A 19,022-nucleotide genomic window follows, 5' to 3' on the forward strand; every position below is an offset into this window, starting at 1 on the left:
AAGGTGAAAGGGTTCATAAGAATATAAACATTTGGGCCAGCCCGGTGGCGCACTGCTACAGTGCACCGCTTGGGAGCGCGGTAGCGCTCCCGCCGAGGGTTCGATCCCACATACAGACCGGTTCCCGCTCACTGGCTGAGCGAGGTGCGGGTGCAACACCGAGGGTTGCGATCCCGTTGCCGGTCCCGGTCCGGTACGGGCGCAACACTGAGGGTTGCGATCCGTTGCCGGACACGAAAAAAGACAAAAAGGAAAAAAAAAAAAAAAGGACAAAAAACAAAAACAAACAAAAAAAACTATCACAGTAGTCCACATAGACTCTAAAAGTGAATTAAAGAGACCTAGGCCAGGTGGGAACAGTGGGACAAGTTGGGGACTTGGTATTCTGGCTTTAGAACTGACAGTGTTTCAAGAGAGACCAGGGAAGGCATGGGGGAAGGTGGGGGGCCAGGGTGGGGGAGACAGTCAAGTTTACTGGAGAACTGAAGGTGAGCATTTCTGACTGGGGCACAGGAGCTGTGGCCAAATGCATAAATTGACTCTGTAGCTCCGGGGGTCCTGCTAGGAAGGGGGCTCGAGGAAAGGCCTCAGAGCCCATCCTCAAGTGTCATGGTCGGTGGAGGAAGGGGACCACCTTCTTGGGCAAGTTAGGGAAGGCGTGAAGGGTATCTGGGGGAGGAGGTAGCCATTCCTCATACCCCTTCCTCAGACACTCCCCTCGCCTGTTCATCTCTTCTCCCAGACCTGTCTGGGGGTGGGGTACAGAAACCACGTGACAGAGGTCTGACCCACCTGGGTTTGATTCTGGTTCCGATGTTCCCTGGCAGTATGATCCTGGACAGATTGCTTTACCTCTATGACCCTCAATTTCCTCACCTGTAAAATGACGATAGCATGCAAAAAATAAGTACAAAATAAAATGGGGGTAAGGGCCGGCCCGTGGCTCACTTGGTAGAGTGCGGTGCTGATAACACCAAGGCCACGGGTTCGGATCCTATATAGGGATGGCCGGTTTGCTCACTGGCTGAGCGTGGTGCTGACAACACCAAGCCAAGGGTTGAGATCCCCTTACCGGTCATCTTTTAAAAAAAAAAAAAATGGGGGTAATTTCCTCTTTGGTGGCATGTCACTCATTTGTCCCCTTTCCCGCTTTCTAAAAATATATTCTGCAGTTTCCCTGCCACTTTAAAATGTGCCCTGTGTGGTTGGAAGACGATGAGGCAGTGTGTGGCCCTTGGCTGAGAAATCCCTTAATTGAGGCTCTTAAGGGCTCCATGGGCCTGGGGCTGCTGGTCCCTTGGGATGGCTTCCTAGCCTCTTGGGACTGGAGGGACCTTACAGGTCCTGAAGAGGCAGTGGGCCTCAGGGAAGGCCGACTGGGCTAGCAAGTGGGCTAGCGCTTTGTTTCAATTTGCTTGGTGACCTTGGGCGGCCCCTAGTGGTGAAGTGTGACAACGCACCATCCCTGCAGTAGTGGGTTTTGCCGCTTAGGTTTTGTAGAGTTTACCTTTGCTGCAGGTCCTGGGTAGAAGTTCCTTCAGTACATTTTTGCACTGTGGCTTGTTTTTTTATTTGGCAGCTGACCAGTAACAGGGATCGAACCCTGGAACTTGGTTGATGTCATTTTTTCTTAGCATTTGGGAATTTTTCTTTTCCAGAGGTTGCGATTTCCCACTAGCATCCTCTGAACTGTATTTACATAACCAAAATATTTTCTCCTATAAAACCTTTTTAAAGTCACAGTCATTTTATTTTATTTTATTTTTATTTATTTATTTTTTAAAAAGATGACCGGTAAGGGGATCTTAACCCTTGACTTGGTGTTGTCAGCGCCACGCTCACCCAGTGAGCCAACCAGCCATCCTTATATGGGATCTGAACCCGTGGCCTTCGTGTTATCAGCACCGCACTCTCCCGAGTGAGCCACGGGCCAGCCCTCGTCATTTTATTTAATAACTATTTATGTAGCCCTTTCTATGTACCATGCACTGTTCTACTTTATACACTTTATAAACTCTTTTAATCCTGATAACAACCCTACAAGGTAGATGTTATTATTTCCATTTTACAGATGAGAATCTGAACCTCAGAAAGGGAAAATAACATGCCCAAGTTTATGCAGATAATAAATGACAGAACCAGGATGCAACTCGAATTTTGTACACTTAATTATTCCATTGTGTTACCTCTGACCTCAAGATTATTTTCCCACAAGTTTCCATGTGAAATTGGGATGCATCGATGTGCTCAGTAATAGCTGAACTTAATAATATTAAGCTGGTGCTTAATAGCTGAACTTGGGCAACTTAGCTTCAGGTCTGAGCCCCAGTTCCTCTTCAGGGCAACCTCAGGCCCCCGAAGCCCAAGGGATGGTATCTCCCTTGCAAAGCCCATACGAGGGGTTACATGAGTTGTTTTAAAGTTTGATTTATTTACATGTCTTTCCACAGATTTATTTTAATACACAAAGAAGGTCCTGGCAGGTGCCCCTCCCCCAAGCCTAGCATGGGAATTTGCACATGATGGGCCTCCCGCAAGTGTCCTGGTGGCGGAAAGGAAGACCAGCTCTAGGGAAAGCGTACCTGAGCTCTTCTGGGAAGCTGATTTCTAGCCCAGGGAGAGGTGCTGGTAACTTCTGTGAGTTTACTAGAGTCAGGTCCCAGGCGAAGTGATGATATAAAGTAACTCCCTTCACAATGCCCTGATGGAGCTGGTTCTGTTGCTTTCCTTTGTTTGGCAGATGAGGTTGGAATGGAGGCCAGTGGGTCACCCAAGTGACTCGGTGTGTGTGGGGATCAGGCAGGGGTATGGGTGGTGGGATGGTGGTCCTGTGATGGCCCCACCCACCCTGAGTGCTAGCTTGGAAGAACAGGACTCTTTAGCACAAGAGCCAGCCAGAGGGCCTGGGCTGCTGGCCTATTGACATGGGGTCTGAACATATTAGAACTTGAGGGGCCCTGGAGGTTATCCAGAGTCACCTGGCATCTGGAAAGCATACAGGGCTGGGAATTCTGAGTTCTTTGTCTTGAGTGAGCTGGGTGGCCCTGGGCTTGCCACTACCCCTCTCTGGGCCAAGGCTGGGATACAAATGGCCCTTTTAGCTGTACTGCTCCCTGACATTAGTCCAGCCTTTCCATTTTGTGTGTGGGGACACTGAAGCCCAGAGAGGGGTAGAGGTTTGTCCATATAACTTTACAGCCAGAAGAATTCTTAAGGTCCCTTTATTGGTCAGTGATGTGGAAAGTGCAGGGGCCCTAGGATCAGGCTGCCTGATTTTTTTGAAAGCATCATCCTATACAGTGATTGAGTGTAGGTTTTACTCTTACAAGTTATGTGACCTTGACCTGAGTAGGTCATGTAACCTCTTCCTACCTCAGTTTCCTTAGGTATGAAATTGGGTTAAAAATAGCTCCTCTTGGGGGCTGGCCTGTTAGCTCACTCGCTTAGATCATGGTGCTGATAACACCAACGTCAAGGGTTCAGATCCCCACACTGGCCAGCAGCCAGAAGAATAGCCTGTCTTTGTGGAACAAAGTACATAATAAAATGCAATTATCTGTGTAAGACATAGAGCCTGGCACATTGCCCATAGTAATTTCCCAATAAAAGTGAAACGTCTGTCCCTGTTTCGAACTCTCCATGGCATTTATAGTCACATCCAACTCCCCCAGCAGCCTGCACAGATCAGGATTCATCACTTGTCTCTGCACTGTCTGGGAGGTCCAATACAATGTTGTTTTTTAAAAAATCTTATTAATACAGTGTTGAATAGAAGTAATAGTGGGCACCTTTGTCTCACTCCTTTTTACAAAGGAAGAGATCACCTCCAACCTCCCTCCCCTTCTCTTATATGGGCTCCTCAGCTGGACCTAGGAATGAAATTGACACAGATTAACAATTATTGGTTTTACATACATGGGGATATTCACAAGAGAGTAAAGTCCAAAGAATTGGACAAAGCAAGATGCTTTTATACTTTTTAGAAAAAGAATGATAAATTCGTGAAGAAATGACAAGACCAAGGGGCTCTGGCTAGGGGCAGTAAATTCTAGAGGTGTCGCTAGGAGATATATGGGGGGGGGTGTAAAGCTAATGGGAGATAAGGGTTACTTGGGGGAAGGTTTATTTATTCAGGCCCATCACAGCCCCAATTCCCAGTGTCTGGTGATAAGGGCTTTTTTCTCACCCTGGAACAGGGAGGGCACCTCTTTCAAGAATCTTTGTGGCCCGTTCTGAAACTACAATTTGTCCAGTCCAGCTTGAAATCAGCAGTTTACCAATCTGGCATGTTTGGGGATGGCATGTCCTTCACTCCTTCACCTCTCATGTTTTCCTCTTTAGGACTATTTGATCCAGGTTCTTTCTCCTTAGATATTCTAAATCAGGTTAGGGATATTGCCCTCTATTCTGATTTCTTAAGAATTTTTATCATGGGCCGGCCCCACGGCTCACTCGAGAGAGTGTGGCGCTGGGAGTGCCAAGGCTATGGGTTCGGATCCTATATAGGGATGGCCGGTTCGTTCACTGGCTGAGCACGGTACTGACCACACCGTACAGAGTGTTGTGATCCCCTTACCGGTCAAAAGAAAAAAAAATTTTTTTTTTATTATGAATAGGAGTTGGTTTTTTAAAAAGGTTTTTCTGCATCTATTTATATAATCACATATTTTTATATTCCTCTAATCTGTTAATGTAGTGAATTATATCAATGACTTTTCTAATATTAAACTATCCTTGGGGCCGGCCCGGTGGCGCACTAGAGAGTGCACCGCTTGCCACGCTCCCGCCGAGGGTTCAGATCCCATGTGGAGACCGGTTCCCGCTCACTGGCTGAGCGTGGTGCGGGCGCAACACCGAGGGTTGCGATCCCGTTGCCGAGGGTTGCGATCCCGTTGCCGGTCAGTAAAAAAAAAAAAAAAACTATCCTTGAATCCCATGGGATAAATCCAACCAGGTCATTATTTGTTAACCCTTTTAAATATATACTGTTAGATTTGGTTTGCTCATATTTTGTATAGGGATTTTGCATCTATATTCATGAATGAAATGGGCCTGTTTTCCTTTCTGATAATGTCTTTGTCCTCTTTTGGTATCATAATTCTGCTAGAATAGTCTGTGTGAAATCAGGATGATGTGTTCCTTGAAGGTTTGGTGGAACACACCTGTGAGATTATCTGAGCCCCCCCCCACCCCACCATGCCTTCTTTGTGGGAAGATTTTTATCTGATGCTTTAATTTCTTCAGTAATTACTAAAAGAACTCAAACTTTTTCTTTTTTCATAGTTTTCAATATTTTATTATACCTTGTATATTTTTGGAGCTACTTCTAGGGCTCTATTTTTCTAGGCATTTGTTCATTTGGGCTAGGTTTGCAAAATCTAAGCATAGCTGTGAATAATAAGAAAATAATAAGAATAAGTTCTTGGTCTCTGTAGTTATTACTTCTTTGCCTTTGTTGTTAGTCTTATCTCCACCCGGGCACAGTTCTTCGTCAGATGCTGTCTCCTTCAGGGTTGGGAGTGGAATGCTGTCCTGAGATTACTCTGAAGCTCCAGACTGGAGGGGTGGGGCTGGGGGCTGTTGAAAAGACAGCCGAGATGGTTCAGCCCAGCCTTCTCTTTACTGGTCGCCACTCCCACCCACTGGGGCCCAGCCACCTTCAATGGCCCGAGGGGATTCTCTGTTTTTAGATCTTGTTACAGTCTCTTAACCTCCCCCTGGCTTCTGTGGAGTCTCTGGATTGGTCAGGGGTGAGAGCCTGTCTCCTCCTCCTCCTCCTCCTCCTCCTCCTCCTCAGGAGCTGTGAGCTCTTCAGCTGCGACCTTAGGCTTTTGCATCAATGGTTTCGTCTGCATGAGGGAGCCTGATGTGATTTTTGCCTCACTTCACACCTTCTGGATTCACGTCCCCCACCCAGGTCCCCCACGCAGGGCATCCCTGAGTCCCCATGCTGCCCGTCACACTAAGCTCCTACTCAGTACCCTGGGTTCTGTCTGCTGTTTTTTGCACTGTCTCCCCCATGACGCTGTGAGCTCCTTTAGGATTGGGACCTTGTTTTGTCCACCTCCAGAGCTCCAGTGTTTATTATGTACCTGGCACGTAGTAAGTGCTTCAGTTATGTAAGAAAAAGCTGGTCAACACCCAAGTTCACAGCAGCACCATTCACAATAGCCCAAAAGGTGGAAGCCACCCAAGTGTCCATCAGTGGATGAATGGACAAGCAAAATGTGGTCCATACAATAGAATATCATTCAGACTTTGAAAGGCTGGTCAACACCCAAGTTCACAGCAGCACCATTCACAATAGCCCAAAAGGTGGAAGCCACCCAAGTGCCCATCAGTGGATGAATGGACAAGCAAAATGTGGTCCATACAATAGAATATCATTCAGACTTTAAAAAGAAGGAAATTGACACATTACAATATGGATGAACCTTGAGGACATTATACTAAGTGAAATGAGCCAGCCACAGAAGGACAAATACTGTAGGACTCATTTATGTGAGGTTCCTAGAGTTGTCAAGTTCATAGAGACGGTAGAAGGTGGTGGTTGCCAGCGCTGGGAGGGGGAATGGAGAGTGTTAGTGGGTGCAGAGTTACAGTTTGGGAGGATGAAAAAGTTCTGGAGATGGGTGGTGATGGTCACACAACAATTGTGAACGCACTTGACACTGCCGAACTGTACATTTAAAAATGGTTAAGATGGTGAATTTTGTTATGTGTGTTTTACCATAATAAAAAATTTTTAAAAATTTATCAGAAAATAAATGTAACAATGTGTGAGTTACCTGAGGTCACACGACTTTTTCCAGACAGAACTATTGCTCCTGGGAACATAATTATTAAAAACCCAGGCACTTTCATCAAAGATCCAAGTATAATAATTAAAACTTGAAAATACTAGGAAAAAAGAGAACATTTTACAATTTTTTAATAATGTTGAACTTAAAAATGATTGCCGAGCACCTGAAATGTGCTTATTGTTTGTATTTCGTCTGAGATTTCCCTTCATATCATTTGCCCATGTTTTTCTACTGAGTTGTCTTTTACTGAATTGTTGAAGCTCTTTATAGTGTCATTAACCTTTTTTGGTTAAATGTGCTGCAGATATTTTCTCCCAGTCTGCATTTGGCGTTTAACTTTGCTTGTGGTTTGTTTCTTTATTTTTTCTTTCTATTTGTTTATTTTTTGGCGGCTGGCAGGTACAGGGATCCAAACCCTCAACCTCACTGTTATAACATCCTCTTGCTCCAACAGCTGAGCCAACTGGCCAGCCCCTGCTTATGGTTTCTTTAGTCCTGAAGAAAGTGTTTAGTTTTCATGCATTTATTTATTTATATTTTTCTCCAGTGATTAAAATATTTATATAATCATTAAAACTCCAAATATGACAAAAAATTGAGGCTTCCCCCCTTCTCCTTTAGCTCAGGCTGGACATTTAGAGGAGAATGATACTTCTGTCCCTCCTCTCTCTTCATGCATTTAAATCCATCAGTCTTTTCCTTCATGGCTTCTGGGTTTCATGCCAGGCTTGGAAAGTTCTGGGGGTGCTTCACAGTCACTTCTGAATGTTGCCTGAGATAAGTAGAACACATAAGCTGCTGCTTTTCCTTTTTTTCTTTTGCCTGAAAAGATTTTTTTTTTTTTCCCCCTATGTAAGGACCCAAATCCATGGCCTCGATGTTATCAGCACCATACTCTCCCAAGTGAGCCACGGGCCGGCCCAGAAGCTGCTAAGGTCTTAATAAATTAGTTCATGAAATGAAAAACCACCCGCTCCCCCAGCCCCTGAACTTGCCCTGGGGCATTCCTGCTCTGAGCCCTTTGCTCAGGCTGTTCCCACCTCCTGTTCCCTCTTCCCCTCCTCACCTGCTCCTGCAGATGCTCCCTGGCCTGCTGCTCCTGATCTACCCTGCCCAGAATACTTTCCTTTTCCCTTTCTGGGGGGCCTGGCAGCCCCAGGCCAGCTCTGAAACCAGTGAGGCTGGACTGGTCCTGGCTTCTGTCCAGGGTGGAGGCTGGTAGGCTTGTGAAAGGATCACAAACTGGGGCCTGGAATCTAAGGGCAGTTTGTTTCTGATGACACGTCCTTCCAGGAAGGCCTCTGGTGCTGCAGTGGCTCTGCCGCGAGGTCTTGTCTTGTGAGCCTGGCATTGGACATGTGTGGTCAGTGCTGTGAGAGACACCCAGAGCCCCCAGTCCCAGTACAGCCCCTCCCTCGAGGCTGGCAGCAGTGAGGAGGTGGCCAGGCTGAGGGTCACTCAGGGCCCTGTGTGGAGCTGGAGGCCCACAGTCTGGGGCCAGGGTGGATGGTGTGGTTGGGACTGAGTCTGGGACAGTATTTGGGCCTGGTTTGGAACTTGTTTGGGGCTGGCTTATCTGGATTTGAGGTCAGGGACTTGTAGGGCTCAATTTGGAGCCAAGATGAGGAGTTTCACCTGGGCTCTGACCAGGGCCTGGTTGGGAGGGGCCTGGTGCCCAGGTGGGGCTGAGACCTGTTAGGGCCTCCTGGTCTGGTGCAGGGACCCTTGACACCCAGCGCTCCTTGGCTCTGACCTCGGACCTTTACTGTGTGCTGTGGCTGGTGGGAGGATGGGTGCTGGGTGCCTTCTCAGAAGGCAGCAGGACCAAGCTGGGTCCAGCAACAGCTCCTTGATCTTTGCTGGGCTTGGGGGCATATGTACAGTCCCAACCTGAGCCCCATGGCAGGTCCAGGGTCCAAAGGCTGTAGTTTGGTCCTCCCTCTGCCCCAGCCCCACTGCGTGACCTCAGGCAGTCCCTGCCACTCTTGGCTCTCTGGTTGTTCAGCCAACATTTCTGTCCCTCCTATGTCCCAGGCATTGTTGGCAGTGTCCCTGTCATTAAAATGTAGCTGGGGTCCTGGCCCTGCCCACCTGCATACATATGGGACATAAAAGGCTGTGGCCTGTGGAGCAGCTGCTCCTGCTGCTGAGGGTGCAGCCAGGTGCTGAATGGGGGAGGGGGGCAGATGGAGCTGTTAAGCCCGTTGGTTCTCACCTCCACCCGTGAGCCACTGGGACAGCCACCTCATCACTGTTCCCAATGCCTCCCTGTTCTTCCAGGACCACCTGGCTTTCCCAGAGCATTGTGACCGGAGATCTAGGCTCTGCTCCTGATGGCTGTATGACCTTGATCTCTACCCCATCAGAGGCCCAGACCCCTCCACTGGGATTGGCTGTGGCGATTCCTGGATGGGTGCTCCCCACTCTGCCTTTTCCCGTCCAGGAGGCCCGCTCCCCTCTGTCTACTTCCCCCCCTGGCCGGTGTTGCCCATCCTCTGGCCAGGATCAAGGCAGCCATAGGGAGTGGGAGAAGGAGGGAAGGTGTTTGGGGCCTAGGGGGTCCCCAGTTTCACCACAAGCACAGACACACAGACCCGAAGCCGTGCTCATCCTTCTATTGGAGATTCTGCCTCCTGGGACACATATCCCCTCTACATGCGTCGTCTTGTGCACACTCCCGTGGTGGGGGCGGGTGCTCTGGTGGCAGGACAGGGCGTAAGGGAGGGGTCTGGCGGTCTGCCCTCTGAGAGGGGACCTTAGTGAGCTCGTGTGTGAGTGTGGGGATGCACATGACGTGGTGTCTGATACCAGGACACAGGATCCCTTCCTCCTGGGGGCAGCCCAGGAGCGAGCAGGCCACAGCAGAGGCCCGGACTCTCCTTTGGGGCCTCCCTCAATGCCTCCAGGTCCTACCCTCTGGCCCATCTGCCCAGAAGATGGTCCTTCCCTGGAGGGGCCACAGCCTCCCTTCCAGGCCTCTGAGGTCATGGTGGGGACATCTGCCTCAAGCTGGCTCTGTGCCCCTTGCCTGGCACCACTTGGCCCATTTCCTCCATTGGGACCTGGGACCCTCACCCCTCAAAGGGAGGACCCCCTGAGAGGGTCCCACAGGGTCGCGGGCATGGAGCTGGTACAGGGGAGTGTGTGTGGGGTGACTGGGGAAGGGACTTGGTGTTAGGAGGGCTAGGGTGGCCTAGTCGTCTTTGTCCTTGGCGCCGTGTTTGAGGATGCGGGTGAACTCCACGTAGTTGAAGTTGCCTTTCTTATCAATGGGTGCCTCGCGGTACATCTCGTCCACTTCCTCATCAGTGAATCGGTCACCCATGGTGGTGAGCAGCTCCCGTAGGTGGTCCTCGTGGATAAAACCTGGGAGAAGAGTGGGGTCCATGAGAGCAAGGACCTGGGCTGGGACCCATCCAGCACCTCCCACCCCTAGGTCCACCACCAGCCCTTGCAGTGCTCATGGCAGGGGAGGGGCTGGGAAGACACAATCCTAGACTCTGGCCAGTTCAAGGGATGAGGACATGGGCGGGGAGGGCTTGCCAGGGCCCAGAGGGAGGAGTTCTGCAGTGGGACTGTCTGCAGGGTGTGTCTGTAGGGGCGTCGTGGTTGTGAGTGCAGCCAGCGGAGAATGGGCTCCGGAGTTCCACTGCCCTTGCCGTGTAACCTTGGGCAAGGTACTTAGCCTCTCTGTGCCTACTTGATCTGGAAAATGGGGATGAACATATGCCAGCCTGGTGGGGGACTTCGAAGATAGTCAGGAAAATGTTCAGGACAGGCTGAGTCCTGTGGTGTGCCTGTGTCCCTGAGAAATGTTACTATTGCCATCATTGCTCTGTGTGTCCCTGGGAAAAACTAGCTGTGGGACAGAAAGTCCCTTGGAAGATCTGGGGGTGGGGGCTGGGTTCTGTACCTTGTCAGCAAGAAGGGCATGAAGTGGTTTGATTTTTGGGAAGGTCTAAAGCAGAGAGAGTGCGTGCGTGTTGGGCTAACAGGTGAGACTGAAAAGTAGGAAGCCTTGGTGGAGGTGGGGCTGGCATTTGGGGACAAAACAAGGAAGTGGCTTGGCTTCGATAGTTCTGGCAACAGAAACCAGGTGAGCGCCATCTGATCTGGCCTTTGGGAATGGGGCCCTGAAGGCGCAGGGCGGCTGGGCCCCACCACTGCCAGCCCCAGCCTGCCCCACTTGCACGCACGGCACCCCGTGGGGTGCTCAGCCCATCACAGGCCTCACCCGAGGCCTCCTCGTCGAAGCAGGCGAAGGCATTGCGGATCACGTCCTCGGGGTCCGTGCCGTTGAGCTTCTCCCCAAACATGGTGAGGAACATGGTGAAGTTGATGGGCCCCGGGGCCTCGCTCATCATGCCCTCCAGGTATTCGTCCGTGGGGTTCTTCCCTGTGGTGGGAGGGGCACTCTGTCTGCTGTCCTCAGGCCCTCTGGCCCCAGCCTGGGCAAATCCCATCTCCCGTCCCTTTCTTTCCCGGCCCTGTGTGAGGGTCCCACAGACAGGAAATGGTACTTTTTGTAAACTGTAAAGCTTGGTGCTGGGACCGTTTTCTGACTGCTCCTGGGCACACAGCAGTGGATGCCAGGAGTCCCTGCTGCCTTGGCCAGTGCCCTCCTCGGGTCTGGATATCAGCAACAGGTAACGCTCTCTCAAGTGTGTTGAGTGACCGTCTGCTGACTGCTCTCTGTGTATGGTGCGCCACGTGCCTTATTGTATTTAACTTTGGCACCCTGTGAGGTCAGCATTCTTACCCCTACTTCACAGGTGTGGGACCCAAAGTAGAGAGGGGAGGTGCCTTGTCCAAGGTCACGCAGCGAATAAGGAGTGGAGCCAGCATTTGAACCCTGGCAGCCTCACCCCAAATTCCAGGCACAGTTTCAAAAATGGTTAAATCAGTGAGCTTTGGTGTCACACAGGCCTAGATTTGAATCCCAGCTCTGTGCCTCAGTTTCCCTTATCTCTTAGGAGAACTGTGACAATGAATAAGACAATGGTTGCAAAACACTCATAACAATGATTGGCATAGGCCTGTAGACTCTGGAATCAACTTCTGGCTCATAGCCCAGCTCTACCACTAGAAGCTGCGTGACCTTGGGCAAATTACTTCACCTCTCTGAGCTTCAGTCTCCTCATTTGTAGAGTGGAAATGATAATCATGTCTATCCAAGAGGATTGCTTTGAGATTTAAGATAAAACCTAAAGAGCTTATTATTACTATTTTTATTTTATTTGCTGCTCTTGTCTTTTTCTTTAACCTGATGATGATGTTCTTAACCAGAAGGCTATGACTGATCTGCATATGTGCTGACATGAGCTACAAACATGAGTGTGTATTTTTCTCAGTAGATGTCCAGGGCTGTCATCGAGTATCAGGGGTTTAGGGTCCTGGGTGCAGGGTGCTGCCTTGTAAATGGAAAGGAGTCTTCACATCTCGGAGCCTCATGTACCCGACTGTCCCTACAGGATGGCCAGGGAAGCTGAGGCCTGAGAGGAATGGTGACATCATGACCCCAGTGGGGCATTTAGGGCCACCCCTCTCTTCAGTGGGCCTCAGTCTTGCCCTTCCACGAAGCCGGGAGGGTCCCAGATGACATCGCTGGAGTTCACTTCCTGCTGGGTGACCCTCCTGGGAAAGGGAACTCTCAAGTGAGCCAGCCCAAAGCTGGGAGGGGTCTGGTGTCTAGGGTGGGGACAGTGTCCTATGTCAACCCTCCCACTCAGGGTTGCCTGGTCCTCCCCAGACACCTGTGGGTGCACACAAGGGCCACAGTCACCATTACACAGGGAGGGAAACAGGCATGGGGCAGTGCCAGGGACCGAGTCAAGGCTGTCTGGCCCCAGAGTGCGTGGCTTGACTGTCACATCCTCCCCAGACACCTGTGGGTGCACACAAGGGCCACAGTCACCATTACACAGGGAGGGAAACAGGCACGGGGCAGTGCCAGGGACCGAGTCAAGGCTGTCTGGCCCCAGAGTGCGTGGCTTGACTGTCACATGGCTGCCTCCTCTGATGCCAGACTCTTCCTGCCCCAGCCAGTGTCTGGTCTGGATGCTCTCACCTGGGGTGAGAACTGGAGTTGAGGGAGATTGTCTGTGGCCAGCACATGGGGAGGGATATGGGGTCAGGGCCACAAGCTGGAGTGTGGAGGCTGTGCCTCTGGGCCTCAGTTTTCCCATCTGAGCAATGGCAAATTGGACTTGGTTTCTGAGCCCTTTCAGCTGTATGATCCTGAATCTGGGGAAGTCACTGGAGTCAGTGAAGCTCTGAGAGCCTGGGATGGGTGACCTCTGAAGGAGAGGTGCTCTGGCCTCCGCTTTAGGTCTCTATTTCCCCATCTGTATAATAGAAAGTCTGTGTAGCTCCAACTTTCATTTAGCTGCTGATTCCTTTCTTTAAATGAAATATTACCGCACAGCCCAATGTACAAATGGGCCCAAGACAGTCCCATTCTGGAGTCAGCCTGTCTAGGTTCAAATGCTGTGCTGGATCCCAGGCAAATACCTGAACTTCTTGGTGCCTCAGTTTCCCTATCTGTTAAATGGATGAAGTATTGGCAGCTACTTTCTATGGTGGGAACCCCATGGCTCGCTCCACAGAAAATGCTCCGTAAGTCATGAGCAGCCCCTGCCTGGGCCCCACTTAGATCCCGCCCATCCTACCCTGTCCCTACTCACCCATCGAGGCCAGCATGTCATGCAGGTCCTCTTTGTCAATGAAGCCGTCACGGTTCTGGTCAATCATGTTGAAGGCCTCCTTAAACTCCTGGATCTGGGACTGGTCAAACATGGCGAAGACATTGGATGTGGCTCGCTGTGGCCGCTTCTTGGTGGTCTTGGCCTTGGCCCGCTTGCTGGACATCTTGGCTTCAGGTGGATGGGGCTGCCCTGCAGGAAGGGGTGGGGACATATGATTCTGGGCCAGGGAATCTTCCTGCCTTCCCCAGACTGGCTTTCAGTTCCTGGGCCTGGCATTCAAGGGCTCCCCCAGTCTGGGGGCTCTGGTTACTGAGTTCTTTACAAAAGCAGGCAAGTGTGGGCTCTCTGTGCTCATTTTTTTTTTTTTTTTAAAGATGACCGGTAAGGGGATCTTAACCCTTGACTTGGTGTTGTCAGCACCACGCTCAGCCAGTGAGCGAACCAGCCATCCCTATATAGGATCCGAACCTGTGGCCTTGGTGTTATCAGCACCACACTCTCCCGAGTGAGCCACGGGCCGGCCCTCTTTTTGTGCTCTTGAACACCCTCCTGTACCTTTCAAGCCCAGGGAACATGAGGAGTGCCCAGCAGTAGGGATTAACTGTCTTAGTGCCTGAAAAGCCCCTGGAATGGCACCAGGCACAGAATAAGCTATTTTTGCTGTGCCTGTTTGGGTAAAAGACTTAGGATTGGGCTTGGTGCCAACCATTAACATGCTTTATCTCCTTTAATCCTTAATAGTATTTACACTGTCCATCTCTCTCTCTCTCCAAGTGACAAGGTATGTTGACATGTGGGAGGCAGTGAGGACTGCCATCCAGGCTCCTGGGCCCTGCAGGAAGGGGCTGGATCAGCAGCCCCACGTTCCTGACATTCTTTGTCCTCTGCCCTCCACCCCCAGCCCTCGGCCCTGCCCACTCTGCTCTCTCAAGGTTCTGGGAGTCTGTGGCTGGCTACCCGCCACCCGCCCACTTCAGGGAGCTTGACTAACCTTGACGTGGGTGATAGACCGATCCTGGGCCCTGCTTCTCGTTCTCACTCCCCAGTGCTTATGGGGGCATAAGGCTCACTCAGGCTGAGAAACCCAGCTCCTTGTCACCCTGTTTAGATCTGGCCTCTTAGTCTTCAGCCATTCTCTCCCATCCCATAGACCCAGACCTGCACCTGACACTTGGAAGCCCTTGGAGGTTCCTGCTGCGTCCCAGAGTAAGTCTGGCCCTGCAGCCTGGCATTCAAGGCCCTGTGTGAACCCTCCTGGCCCTCTGTCTCTGATTGACCATAGCACCCCCCTGCGATCTGCCATCCTGCCATCCTGCCAAGCTGTTCCCTGGACACTCCCAGACTTGGTCCCTCCTCCTACGGTGTTCTTCCTTCTCCAGCCCAGTTTTTAAAACACCCTCTCGGGGAACTGTTCCCCCACCCTTGCTTTGACAATTAACACTTAAAGATCTCTCTCTCCCTTGTGTTCAAGGCCGGCATGAATCCCAGATTTGTACCAACTGCAGTCTATGGTGAGGCTAACAGATGCTCGTGCCAGGGCAACTGTACACATGGGGAAACTGAGGCCAGGCAAGGGACTCTCCCTGAAGCCTGTCATTGCTTGTGGGGACTATGTACCTGAAGACCTAGTACCTTCTTCCCCTCAGCTGGGGCAGTGGGGGGTCTGGCTGAGGTCCCAGGGTTGCTGTACCCTCTTTTCTCTGCCCTGAGCCCCTTGGTCCAGGCCTCAGAGAAGCCTTCTCTGCCTGTGCTGCCTGTTTTTCACCCCAAATTGTGTGATTGGGAGTGCTCCTTGACTTGTTTCCGAGCCTTCATCCTATGACCCTGTTCAAGTCATTCTTGGTCCTTGGCCTTTGAGATCCTAAACCCTGAGCTGGGATCCTGGCCAGCCCCAGCCCATCCCCAGGGCCACGCCGCCTGTAGCCATGAGACAATGGCTGCCTGCATCCCAGGACCGACACACCTGGCCCTCGGTGTTTCTCACATGGTTTAGGGTGGGAGTAAGAAGCTGCTGAGGGCAGGGAGCGCCATTGTCCCTAGAAGCTGACCCCTCCTCTCTTGCGGTTTGGAGGGGCCTGATCCTTCCCTGAGCCCAGTATTCTCTAGAAACTTTGGCTCATGACACCCACAGGTCATCCACAGATGGGAAGTCCACTGTGCCCAGCAGAGGCTGTGATGGTCATCACTGTCACTGCCACCCTCCTGTCTGCAAAGCTCTAGGGCAAGCATGGGCAGGCTCACCACTGCTTTCTGAGACTGGGTGGGCCCCTCTGCCTTCATGGCCAGCCTAGCCTCACCCTCTTCTGTTGTGGAGCCATGACATGGCTGAGAGCACTGAACTTGAGGGTTTGCATGAGGCCGCCATGTCCATCCTAGCAGTCTTGGGAAGCAGGGTTGGGGTGGATGCCTGCCACTGTGCAGTTAGAAAAACAGGCCCAAGAAGGGAAGTGGTGTGCCCTTGAGAGGGGTAGAGGCCACCTGGAAGCCAGGACCATGGCTAGGTTTGGGTTGGTGGTGGCCAGTTTGGCCCTTGCTTCCCTCCAGGCGTGAGCAATGGAAACACCTATCGTTAGAGGCTCACTGGGCCCATGGCAGTGAGGGGCTAAGGGCTCTGTGTGACCACAAGCGGTTTCTAGGCTTGGTTGAGGGGCTGGGGTCAGGGATGAGCTGGGCCTATACCCATGGAGCCATCACCTTCCCCTCCTGGGTGTCCTAGACACCTGGGATCAGACATAGCTGGTACTTGGCCTGTCGCTGACTAGATGCCACCTCCCCCTAACTGGTGTCTGAAGTCCCACCATGACAGCAGAGACCTAGGCTCACCCCATTGCACCATAGCCTGTATGGCTGGGTAATGCCACATGCCCGTGAGCTTACCTCACCTGAGGCTGAGCTACACAACTTCCCTGAGAGCAGCCAGAGCATGTGGAGGGCTGGGAAGGAGCAGGGACCAACTCTCCCCACCCTGCGTCCTTGTCGGCCCCCTAGGAGTGAGTCCGCAGGGCCATAGCAGCACTTCACCACCCACAGGCACAGATAGGCAGATGGACCAGAGAGGGGAAGCCTGGGTCCATGGCGCACAGCACCTGGGGTGTGTGTGTGGGGGGGGGACCTCCCCTGGTCTCCATCCTGCTCTCCTGACCAAGGGTGTGGGGTGGGGCAGGGGACGGATGCTCTGGAGGGGCATGGAGCCTGACAGGGCTCAGTTCCCTCCTCAGTGACACACATGGCAAGCGCACCCCCTCTGAGGCAGCCCGGAGCTCTGGGCTTGGCCTCTCCAGCCTCTTTAGCAAAGCAGGCAGAGCCTGGACAGTCCCCTTCCCTCCCCAAACGGCCCCTGGTTCCCAGAGCCCGGAACAGTTTCGCTGCTGCCAGCCCCAGGCCACGCCACTGCCCGTCGCCCTGCAGACCTCCGACATCCCGGCCCCTGGGGCGTGCCCCAGCCCCCATGGAGGCAGCCCTCCCACTCTAGACGCCCCGGCCCCGGCCCCGGCCCCGGACGGGCTCCCACCTGGTGCGGAGAAGGCGCTCGCTGGGTGCGTGGAGCCACGGGCCGGGCCGGGCCTTCGGGTCTGGGCTGGGGTGGCGGGGGCGGCGCCGGGGCAGCCGGGCCTTACAAGGCAGAAGAATGTGCGGCCGGCCGCAGGGCGGGGCGGGCCGCGGGGCTGCCCGGCCTTATTTGGCCTCCACCCACCGGCTGGGAGGCGGGCGCGCTCCTGGGTGAGCCCCCTTCATGGCTGGTTCCCAACTCCGGGCTCTGACAATGGGGGCCTCCCTGTCGTCGGAGGGGAGGGGCTGGGGCGAAGAGGCAGAGGGAGGGGGTCTCTCTGGGCCCCCGGGGCCTCCAGCTCTCAGGCCCACTCCCGCCTTCCCCTGACTGCTGCCCGCGCCCGTCTCCTAGTCCCAGAGGACCCGCCGTCCTCACGCCAGGGGCCGACACGGGACTTCCCGGGAGAACTTTCCGACACCCGGTTACTTGTCCCGTTGGGCGCAGGGCTGGGTGCTGGGGAAACGCGGTGGGGAGCCAACAGTGGGGACCTCTCCAGTGGCTCCTTGTAGTCCAAGACGCTGGAGAGTTCTGAGCAGAGGGGTGACAACATCTGGCTTAGGTTTTAACTGGCTCCTTCTGGGTGCTGTGTTGGGAATACACCCAAGGGGCCAAGGGGTGGAAGCAGGGAGAGCAGAAGCTGTTCAGAAAGATGATCCAGCCAGCGGGATAGCAGTGGAGGTGCTGGGAGGCGTGGGCTTCCGGAATTGTTTCGAAGTTGAGGATGGCCTGGAACCGGTGCGGTGCGGGAAGAGTCCGAGGGACAGAGCTGGCATGTTCTAAGATGGGTGGCTGTGGGTGGAGCAGGTTTTGGGAGAGATCAGATGTTCTGTTTTGAACATTAATTTTTGAAAACTTTTTATTTTGAAACAATTTCAGACTTACAGTAAAGTTACAGAAATTGTACAAAGAGCTCCTGCATACCTTCATCTAGATTCTTCCATTACCTTTTGGCTTTGTTATATTCTCTTCTTTCTCTGCATGTCCTTTGTGTTTATTAGCCCCCCACTATTTGAGAGCAGCTTGCATACGTCATGCCCTTTATCCCTAAATAATTCAGTATTTCCTAAAAAGGAATTTCTTTGTGACATATCTATAGCACAATGATCAAAATCAGGAAAATTTTAACATTGATTTAATTATCTACCAGTGTACAGACTTCAATAAAATTTCACCAGCAGAATCAATTTACCACCTATGTTCACGTTGTGCCGGTTATCACAGTAATAATGTCTTTCATAGAAATTTTTTCTGGTGCAGGATCCAATCTGAGATCATGATCCTGAACATCAGACTCTGTTTTTTCTGTTTGTTTTTGAAGTAAAATGTACATAACAAATCTTACCGTGTTAGCCATTTTTAAGTATACAGTCGAGTGGCATTAAGTACTCTTTGTTGTGCAGTCATCACCACCATCTGTTTCCAGAACTTTTTCATCTTCCCAAACTGAAACTGTACACATTGAACAGTTAGTAACTCCCCATCTGCCTTCTCCTGGCCCCTGGCAACCCCCATTCTACTTTCAGTCTCTATGAAGTTGACTACTCCAGGCACCTCATATAAGTGGAATCAGACTGTGTTTGTCCTTTTGTGACTGGCTTATTTCACTTAGCATAATGTCTTCAGGGTTCATTCCTCTAGGAAGGAAATATATCAGAATTTCCTTCCTTTTAAAAGTTAAATAATATTCCATTGTATGTATATACCGTATTTTGCTCATCCATTCATTTAGCTATTGTGAATAATGCTGCTATGAACATGGGTGTACAAATATCTCAAGTTCTTATTTTCAATTCTTTTGGGTATATGCCCAGAAGTGGAATTGCTGGATCATATGGTTATTCTATTTTCAATTCGTTGAGAAACTGCAAGCACTGTTTTCCACAGTGGCTGCACCGTTTTACATTCCCATCAGTGCACAGGGGTTCCAGTTTCTTCACATCTGTGCTGACACTTGTACTTCCTGTT

General features: G+C 51.7%; 1 protein-coding gene across 1 annotated transcript; it reads right to left on the minus strand.

Annotated features, from left to right (window-relative positions):
• Positions 1–9,390: 9,390 nt before the first annotated feature.
• On the minus strand, positions 9,391–17,094 carry MYL9 (myosin, light chain 9, regulatory). The gene is made up of 4 exons (XM_008568314.1): positions 17,019–17,094; positions 13,487–13,696; positions 11,038–11,199; positions 9,391–10,169 (listed from the first exon to the last, which is right to left on the minus strand). The coding sequence occupies exons 2-4, from the start codon at positions 13,668–13,670 to the stop codon at positions 9,997–9,999; spliced, it is 519 nt and encodes a 172-aa protein (XP_008566536.1). The 5' UTR covers positions 13,671–13,696; positions 17,019–17,094; the 3' UTR covers positions 9,391–9,996.
• Between the last annotated feature and the right edge of the window lie 1,928 nt (positions 17,095–19,022).

Source organism: Galeopterus variegatus, unplaced genomic scaffold, assembly GCF_000696425.1.
Source record: "Galeopterus variegatus unplaced genomic scaffold, G_variegatus-3.0.2 Scaffold3, whole genome shotgun sequence".
Lineage (NCBI taxonomy): Eukaryota > Metazoa > Chordata > Mammalia > Dermoptera > Cynocephalidae > Galeopterus > Galeopterus variegatus.

Coding starts and splice junctions, on each gene's coding strand:
- MYL9 (XM_008568314.1), bottom strand. CDS start 13,670: ATGTCCAGCAAGCGGGCCAAGGCCAAGACCACCAAGAAGCGGCCACAG. Junction 11,200..13,486: donor TGACATGCTGGCCTCGATGG/GTGAGTAGGGAC, acceptor CTCCCACCACAG/GGAAGAACCCCACGGACGAA. Junction 10,170..11,037: donor CTTCGACGAGGAGGCCTCGG/GTGAGGCCTGTG, acceptor CTCTTCTCCCAG/GTTTTATCCACGAGGACCAC.